Genomic DNA, 9,388 nt, shown 5'->3' on the forward strand with positions numbered 1-9,388 from the left:
GGTGGGGAGCCCCTGTAAGGGTCAGCACATGGGCGGATCCTGGGGGAGGGAAAGCGTGACACTGGAACTGGAGACCAGAGAACCCACAGAAGTAGGAATTGCACAGCAGGTCCCCCTCTGGGTCCTGGCCAGGCTGCTGAAGTTGAAGGCCAAGGGGCCCCCAGCCTGGGCAGTGGGGCTGAGCCCAGGAGGGAGGTCTGGGGGCTCGGTCCTGCACACGGGTGGCTGGCAGACCAAGGCAGAAAGGCACAAGGAGCATGCCCAGTCCAAGGAAGATGGTTTATTGCCACTGGAAAGTCCCCGAGTCCCCGGATGAAGAGTCTACAGACTTCCTTTGCATGCAGAAGCCACCAGGCAGAGTCACGGGCACCTTCCCAAGAATGAGCAGGCAGGGCCAGGCTACGCCCAGAGACCCGGGCGCCCTCAGCAGGAATGCCCCTCCACCTGGAGAGGAGCACTAGTCTTCCTTGGGGTTGGCGACTTTGCCGAAAAAGAGGATGCTCTGGGTGTCTTCAGAGAGTATGGCTAACAGGAAGGGCCTGTTGAATTCCACCCTGATTCCTGGGAATCTTAAGGACAAGAGGGAAAAACCAATTCCTGTGGCAGCAGCTGCTTCCGTGCCATTCTCGGCCACGTCGATCAGGGTCTTGTGAACCACCTGTGAGGACAGCAGGGCATTACCCACCAGCGGCAGGGGAAGCAGGAGAGAAGCAGCCTGCCTGCATGCCTCTGCGGGGACTGACACTTACCGAGCACCTACCTCTGACCTGTCACCATGCTGGTCACCTTGTTGAGTGTGTCTGTCCCAACAACCCTGCCAGCTAGTTTTGCACGGTTCCACTGTGCAGGTGTGCAAACTGAGGTTTGTGGCTAAGAGTGACATGCCCAGGGTAAAGACTAGGGGCACCCTGACCTGGGCTCCCCTCTGTCTGAGCCCAGAGGCTGTGCTGCCCGCTCCCAAACACCCACTCTCTATCGGGGAGGGACGAGGATGATATAAGGCATTTCCCCCCCACAAGCAACTTTCCGGCAGCCCCTCTACCCAGACTGCGTGGGGAGGGCAGAGACTGGGGCTGGCTCTGCTTTCTGCCCCTCTTCTGCCCCAGCTCAAATGTCCTTGGGCCTTTGGCTACTTTGCATAGGATGTGGCTTCACATCCTTGGGCCACGCCGCTCCCCACCACCCCACCCATGTCCTTCCACGGCCACGCCCTTTGGAAGGCGGGGGCAGAGAAGAGTGGAGGGCTGCCTGGCCCCTCCCCTTCTTCTGACTGCTCTGATTCTGCAGGTGTGTGTTTCCTGCTCATTTGTTCCCACACCCTCACACAGTGCAGGGGTGTCTGGTCTCCCCGTTTTACACAGTGTGTCTCCATTGCAGTTGCCCTGTAGCAACAATGGCTATAGGGCAACTATACCTGTGGCCTCTTACCCACTCTGCTGGTAAATACCTGTGGCCTCTTACCCACTCTGCTGGGCACTGCCCATGGGCCAAGACCTACCACCCTGTGTTACTGATAAAAAGACCCAGGGGAAGACGACTTTAATTATTTGCCCCGGAGGCAGCAAAAGGCAGAGTCCGGGATGGGATCCACCACGGGTTCTTCCCCTGACCAGCTTCTGTCACCTGACTTTGCAGGGCTGCCGGGACCCGCCCCCAGTGCCTTTATAACCCAGCTCTCCAGGGCCCCGCCGAGCCCCAGGTGGGAGACTGGCTAATGAGAAATGCAGTTCCATATACAAAGTCAAGGCTCCCCAGATGCTGTCTGGCCCTCCCATCCTGCTCCCACACAGAGGGCGAGTTGTCTAAATTGTAAAGGCTCACCTGAGTGACCACCAGGTTCTTGGTCCCTGTGACCCCTGACAGGTCAGCCCCTGCGGTGAAGACTTGCCTCACACCCAGCTGGGGGAGTACGTCTTCCAGGTGGTAGTTGCTGGAGACGGAAAACCTTGGCAGGAAGAGGTCTATCAATCTAGAAAATGGGGAAAACGAATTCGAACATCTGCCTGCCCCAGCGCCCACCTGCCTCTCACCTCATGGTGTGGTCTTCCCTGGTTTCTCTCCAACCACCCCCTTCTTGCTGGAAATAAGTGTTTCTTTCCTTCCTCTCTCGACCCTGTGCTTATTCTTCTTAATTCATTATTATCCTCTTGTATCAGCAGTGCCAGGCCGTGTGCCGGAGCCGGGGCCAGGGCCGGGGCTGGGGCGGGGCATGCACCTGGCCCCGGGGCCCTCCCCTGCAAGCATGCAGTGCAGTGGGACTCACGGTCACCCAGCAGAGATCTCAGTTGTGCTGGGTGACCGTGCTGGGGCAGCTGGATCCACAGGCACCGGAAGGCTTCCTGCAGGAGGTGACAGCAAGCCTGGGTCCCGAAGGAGGAGACAGAGCTAGCTGGGTGAAAGGAGGGCAGGAGGCCGATGAATGAACTTACAGGGGAAGAAAAAGGGAATCCTCCATGACACGGGGGCACAGGTGAGGGGCCGGGCAGGGGCTAGGAAGGGCATGAAGGGCCTGGGACTGCATTCACAGGGCCTCGGAGAGCCTGAAGTAACTGAAGGTCCCCGTTTTGCCTCCCCAGTGAGCTCCTTGAGAGCAGGGGCTGCTTCTGCTTCCGAGCAGAGCCACCAGAGGGTTCTCGGCACCGGAGGTGAACACTCCGGCCTCTGAGCTTCCCTCTCTCACCGTTTCTACCTCTCTAAGACTCTTGTCCTGGTGAACCTTGTCTTACAGCTGCCAAATCCGAGGACCCTGGGTCCTCCATTAAACTCTGAGTCCTGTGGGAGCAGGGACCTGACCTGCCAACACTTCCTGTCACTCACTCTGCTCCAGCCACTGGGGTCTCTCTGATCCTTGAATATATGAGCCTTGTTCCCTACTTGGAGGCTTTGCAGTGGCTGTTCCCTCTGCCTGGAATGCTTTTCCCCAACATATCCACATGGCTGAGTGCCTCACCTCTGTTGCGCTGATACTCAAATTTTACCTAAAATTTAAAATTGCAAACTACCTTCCAGTCCAGTTTTCTTAACCCTTTTACCTTAAACCTACTATTTTCTCTTCTCATTTCTTACCCTTTGACACACCAAATAATTTACCTATTTATTATTTAATGTTTATCTAATGTCTCTCTCCCCCCAGTTGTAAGTCCAGTTCCACGAGGCCATGGGATTTTGTGTTTTATTTGCTGATATACCCTCAGGGTCTAAAGTAGTGCTTGGCACACAGTAGCTGCTTGCTTAACCATTCAACAAATGCTGAATGGATGAATGAATGACTGTAATAGCCAGTGCAAAGCTGCCTCTCAGAGCCTGCCTCACACCTGCCCTTGACCAATCACACTTCAGCCCGGCCCCTTGGCCCCCAGGAGGCTGAGACAAGGACAGAACTCGTGGGAGGGTTGGGGGCTGTGTCCAGGCTCCCTGGGACTTAGAGAGAGTATGTTTGAGTCTGAGGAAGCCTCAGGCCCTGCCCCACCCGATGTTATCATCTTATAGAAGAAAAACCGTTCGGGCCCAAAGTCACACAGGCAGCAAAGGGCGAGGCAATCCTGCACAGTGCCTGTCCCACCACTGCACGGCCACCCTGGACCTCAGCGAGGCCCGAGTGGAGAGGGGACAGGGAGCTGGGGAAGAGTGGGGACGGCCCATAGCCCTGGGTCCCGGGGGTAGGGTAGGCACCTCATCTGCAGCGAACCTCTCCACCTCGCCAGCGTCTCAGGGAGCAGCGCGGCTTCCACCTCCTTCATCTTGCCCTCGTCCGGGAGGATGAGGAGCATGCTGTCGTTGCTGGCATACCGCAGCTCCACCACCGTGCAGGAGAGCTCCTCGTCCCGGAAGTAGGGCGTGCTCAGGTCCTTAAGACTCATCATGGGCACCTCCACCGACTTCCCCTCACTCAGGTAGAACTTGGACTCGTCAGTGTTGTAGGGGTTAAAGGGTGTCATCCACTGGGCTAGAGGCAGAGGGAGCAGTGGGAGAACTCAGCAAATGCAAGGGCTGCCCTGCCTCCGCTGCTCTGGTCGCCTGGGCAGGGAGGACAGTCCGCACCCCAACAGCCAGGCCACAGCTCCTCTTAGGGATGGTTTGCAAAAACACCTGGACAGGTGGGGAAGCCGCACGGGTGAGGGTCCAAAAGGGGGCCGTGAACCGAAGACCTGGTTAATCGTGCTCAGTGAGAAACCCACAGGGATCTGGGCACAGGCAAGGCCGACGAGAACCTGGGCCACGGGAAGCGGGGATGGGCACGATGACGCCGCAGTGGCAGCCCGGGCCTGGGAAGAGATGGGAACCCCTGACCGCTTACAAGGCCAAACCAAGTGTTCGTCACTGGCACTGCAAGATGGCGCGTGTGCCTGGGGCCTGCAAAACAGGCTGAGGCATCAGCACCATGGGAACCCAGAGGGTTCAAGTTCCCCTGAAGACAGGAGCCCAGGTCTGCCCCCCACCCCCCAGGTGGGTGGAGCTCCCTGAAGAGATTATCCCCAAATCAGAGATCTGGGGCTTCCTAGGAAATGTGTAGCCACTCCTATGGTCCCCTCTGTTTTCCACCCCTGCGTGTCCCCGTGTCCCCTTTGTGAGAGACAGGAAAGGAGGGAGACGCTGGACCGGCTGGCGTGTCCCTGGGTAGGAGAATTTGGAGCAGAGAGTCCCAGAGTTGGGCAGGGTGGCAGGGAGGAAAAGTACAGGAGACTCAAAGACCGAACACAACACGCCAAGCCCGGCTCAGTTTTACAGAGGAGCCCGGTTCCACGTCCTCACGTGCCGATGAAAACGGGCCCCAGACAGCTTGCCCGGGCCTCGGCCAGGAGCTCCTGGCGCAGGGCTCTCTCGGTGGCTCTCCACAGCTCAGGCATGTCAGGCACCTCACCGCCCTCTGGCTCAGTGGTCACACTCTGCGTCCCTGTCCAGTTTTTGTCCCCATGGGGACTGCTGGCTCCAGGAGGCAGAATCTCTCTGTTCACACTCCGTCCCTTTGAAACTTCTGGGACGAGGTTTGCGCTTCTTGCTTTCCCTTCTATGGGATTGGGCACGCAGCCCACGGGGGAGGGGTCCTGCCTCGGATAGTGCCCTCCCCAAGGCTCTTCCCAGCTGGTGGCCACACCACGTCCACCCTTAAGATTATGGAACAGCACAGCCACAGAACTAGGCATGGCCGGACTCCTCAGAGGTTATCTTCCTGTGGAGGTGGCCACCAGTCCCGCAGGGATCCCCTGTGCCACCTAAATCCACCCGGGAGTGATTTGGAAGGGACACGTTTAAGTCAGAATAAAAGGTACCACTCTGGCTCAGATGAAGTGTTAATGGGCTCCCCCGAAGTTATGTCCTGGAATGAGCAGCTGATGTGGAAAACCCCAGGAGAAGATGGGGCCATGGTACCCCTGCTCCCTCTCCACCCCCCCCGCCACCCGGTCACACACACACAAGCCAAGGGCACCCTCCTCAACAGCAGTTTCCCTAATAACGCAGGCCACTGAGCTTGGACCACAACAGCCCCGACAGCTCAGAAACAAAGTCTCTTTCCTTCCAAACCGCAGGCCAGCACCCACCTCTAAAGAAGATGTAGTTCACTAGGACCATCACTGTACTTCTGTCAAGACTCTGGATCAAATCCACGATTTTCCCCTGGGTCTTCTTCTCCACGTAGTCATTGATGAGCTTCTTGGCAGATTCCGAGTCCCAGAAGTCGGTGGAAAAAGCCTCAGAGGCGTACAGCGTCTTGGCATCGTCCCTGAACTTGTCCAGCAGCTGCAGGTTCTCCCGGACGAACATGGCGTTGCCCACACTCAGCTGCAGCAGGTTGCTGGCTTGGCTGAGGGCATGCAGGAGGTGCTGGAAGCCCTGGTGGATCTCTGTCTCAGAGGTCTCTGTGAGGTTGAACTTGAGGCCCCTGAGGATCTCTGTCAGGGTGGTATCACGGGCCCCCAGGGACAGGAAGGCCAAGGCCATGGAGATGCTCATCGGGGAGAAGACGACATTCTTATCGGGGTTCTTCAAAGCCAACTGCCTGTAGAGGCTGAAGGCAAAGTCTGTGTTGCTGGAGGCAAATCTGAGGAGGTCCACGGGCGTCTCCTTGTGTTGGCCCTCCTGGGTCACATTCATACGGTCTGGCACGCCCCTTGGGAGGCCGTGGACTGTGGGGCAGAGTCCAGCCACCAGCAGCCCCAGAGCCAGAAGGAATGACATCTCTTTTGCCCCTGACTCTGAAAAACAAAGTTCCTTTAAGTCTCAGAGGGCCAGGTGGTACCCTGACCACCTCCCATCACCCTACACAGCCTGCTTCCCGCTCCATGCCCCTGCAAGCTTCGTGGCCATGACCTCCCAGGCACCCAAAGCACATAATCACGCTCTGTGCTCCCTCTCACTTTTTGAGGCAAGTACTGTAACTACTGCCATTTTCCTCCAGGGGAGGAATTGGGCACAGAGGGGGGAAGGAGCCTGCCCAGGGTCACACAGCAAGCAAGTGGCAGAACAGAGGTGAGCAGCTCAGTTTGCCGGATTCCAGTGGGGAAGCGCTATGGGTGTGAGGTACATCCTCCGCTCCTGCTGGGTGAGCGGATACTAGTCACAGGGAACGAGAACGCCAGGCTCCTCCTCTTCCTGTATGTCTCTGGCCCACCCCCCAGGTAGAAGCCCAGGAAGGAGCCCTGGGCCACAGCCCCGTGCTGGTCTTTCGATGACAAGCTGTGGGCAGGTGCCCCCTTCGCGGTGGCTGGCCGCAGTGAGGGATCCTTTAGCGAGGGCTCGGAAAGCCAAACTGCAGCATGGTGGCCCTGAGAAAGGTCAGTGCCAAGGCCCCCAAAAGGAAGCACGTTCTTTTCAGCCTCTGCCTAGTTGATAGCAGGTAGTTTTTTCTACCTTTTCTACCAAATGCCTGGAAAGAGATCCTGGTGGGGAGAAAGCAATGTGGGCTTCAGCCTCAGAGAAGCCCACACTAGGATTTTATTTTGGCCACTTGTGATGGCTGGGTGGTGATGAGCAAGTGACTGAATCTCTGTGAGCCTTAATTCCCATGTCAGTCAACAGGCTGCGAAGCTCAGGAGAGGTAGACAGATGAGGGGACCTGGCTCCTGAGAGGCGCTCGAGGGATGTTATCCCCTCCCCCAGGCTCACTGGGAAAAACCACAGGCCAGAGCTACGATTCCATGGGAAGAGGGAATGGAGCCACTGAGGACAAGGGAGAGGTGGGTTCAAAGCTGGGGACTGAAGCAAGCAGGGTTATTTACCTTCAGCCCACTCAGCCCCCGAGTCCAGAAGGAAGAAGGGCCGCTCAGGTGGTGAGGAGGGGAGGGAAGGGGAGAGGAGAGAGAGCTGAGCTGATTATCACCAAGGAGGCAGTGGAATCCCCTTGGGACAAGCCCTGGGGCAGAGGCAGTTCAGTTGCCTCAACTGTTTACTCTCTGGGTTATGTAATCATTCATTTCTTAGGAAAAGAGTTAAACCTTTTTCCTCCCCCAAAATTATTTCTGGAGGAAGAAGGCTTGTTTGTTAGAGCAAGTTGGCAGGCCGGCTCAGTTTCTGAGCAGCCTTTTAGGTAGCGGGACAGAAGCCTGCTGGTCTAGTTGGCTGGCGGGAGGGTCGGAGGTGGGGGCAACTGGAACCCAGGAAAAGCCCCCACTGAGTCCCTGTGGCCCCTGCCCAGAGGGACCTAGTGCAATAATTCGGTCCGCATCCCCTCTGAGAGCAGCACCCTGCACCAGGAGAGGGGAGACCCCGTCCTGAGGGTGGATACGCAGCTCCATGAGGTGCATGGCTGACTCAGAGCAGAATTCAAGTGTCAGACACAGAAATGACCCTAGATGCCTTTGTGGTATGTCCACCTGTTTGCAGGTGGTATTCACCTGGTGTAAAAGATGCAGACAGAGGACGGTCCTCAGAGGGCACTGGGACCGGCTGCCCGCACGCACTCCGGCGCACCTCCTCCTGGCTCCCTCCCTCCGCACAACCCACGACTCTAGGCCAAGACCTAGAACCACCCTGGAAAAATGGATTCCTTTGCTCCCCGTAGGGCAGCATCAGGAATTACCTGCCTCCAGAGAGCTGGATGTAGTAAGAGAATGTCAAAGCCGCTGCCTGTCCAGGTGCTGGATCCTCCTGGTATTTATCCCCACAAAGGGCTCCTCCCCTGGCTTGGGCAATCTTGGCAGGGAACTTGAGCGCTCTCTTCGCGGACTGGAAATTACCAGCTGAGCATTTCTGGGAACAGGCACTTCCTAGATCTGCTCAAACAATCCATTCTGGGTACAACTAAGTTTTTGTTAAAAACAAAACCAAACACTTCCTTGGTTAGTTTTTTCCTTGTTTGTGAACTATTCATTGAGGAACATGTAAAAAGCCAGAAAACTACAAGAAGGACATTGTAAACTGCTTCCTAGAGTATCACAACCCAGGGAAAGTCCCAGCTAAGCTTTGTTGAAGGTCTCATATCATTTTTCTTTGGTGTGTGTGCAGGTGTGTGTGATGACTCACCGTACAGAAACTGGGATATATATTTTAAAAAGATAGCACTGTTTTTATAGCTCAGTTTGCATTCTGAGGCATCTCTCCCCAATTCCCAGAGATGTAAGTCTGAGGGCCCCATGCGTATGGAGAGCCCATGTGTCTTGGGGGCCACCAGTCCTCAGCCCCATCTGTCTCTGTCTTTGGGGACTTTCCTGCATTACAGGCTCACCCTAAAAGCTGGTTGTCCCTCATCCCTGACCTCAAGGTCTCCTCAGGTCTCTGTCTGAGCTAATCCTAGGCCTGCCCTGGGCTCGTGGGGAAAACCTTCCCCCTGGTCCCTAATCGTCACGACCCTCCATCTGTGACATCTCTGACAAACCTCTGAGGAGGCCGTACACAGAGCGCAGTTTGGAAACCACTGGGCTATGGGGAGGGAATGGCTTTGGCGTGAGGGAAAACTGGATTCTGAAGGTACCAATCTCCAACTGTGTGACCTCAGGAGATTTACTGGAAATCCTTCAGTCTTAATTCCCTCCTCTATGAAGCACAGGTGAGTTTCTCTGACAGGGCGGTTATAAAGATCGAGTGAAATAATACTAAATGTAAGCCCTGTTAGGACCAGAGTTTTGTCTGTTGGTTTTGTGCAATGCTGAGTCCTAAGAGCCCTTAATAAGTATTTGTTGACTATAAAGTACTGAGATGACCAAGATGAGTTAGGTCTCATCCTCCCTGAAATGGTGACTTATGTCCGTCTAGACTCCAACCATTTTCAGAATTGAATACATATTTTTAAGTTACACAGAATTCCAAAGAAACAGTGGCCAAACAAGACTTGATGGAGGCAGTGGGTTGACCTGGTGGCTCCACATTGGGAGGAACCCAGGCTCCTCTCATCTTGTTGTTCTGCCATTCCTGGCGTTTGCTTTGCCAGGTCCAAGACAACCAATTGCTGTGT

At 55.9% G+C, this 9,388-nt stretch overlaps 1 protein-coding gene across 2 annotated transcripts; it reads right to left on the minus strand.

Moving 5' to 3' along the window:
* Positions 1 to 265: 265 nt before the first annotated feature.
* LOC118976785 (serpin A3-8-like) lies at positions 266 to 8,111 on the minus strand. 2 transcript variants are annotated; one of them, XM_037031433.1, is made up of 5 exons: positions 8,018 to 8,111; positions 5,541 to 6,194; positions 3,673 to 3,946; positions 1,822 to 1,969; positions 266 to 658 (listed from the first exon to the last, which is right to left on the minus strand). In XM_037031433.1, the coding sequence occupies exons 2-5, from the start codon at positions 6,175 to 6,177 to the stop codon at positions 458 to 460; spliced, it is 1,260 nt and encodes a 419-aa protein (XP_036887328.1). In that variant the 5' UTR covers positions 6,178 to 6,194; positions 8,018 to 8,111; the 3' UTR covers positions 266 to 457. The 2 variants fall into 2 exon arrangements, with proteins under 2 accessions (XP_036887328.1, XP_036887329.1); XM_037031434.1 differs by having other exon boundaries at positions 5,541 to 6,196; positions 8,025 to 8,089.
* Between the last annotated feature and the right edge of the window lie 1,277 nt (positions 8,112 to 9,388).

Source organism: Sturnira hondurensis, unplaced genomic scaffold (assembly GCF_014824575.4).
Source record: "Sturnira hondurensis isolate 20B ecotype Veracruz unplaced genomic scaffold, ASM1482457v3 Scaffold0021143, whole genome shotgun sequence".
In the NCBI taxonomy this organism is placed as follows: domain Eukaryota; kingdom Metazoa; phylum Chordata; class Mammalia; order Chiroptera; family Phyllostomidae; genus Sturnira; species Sturnira hondurensis.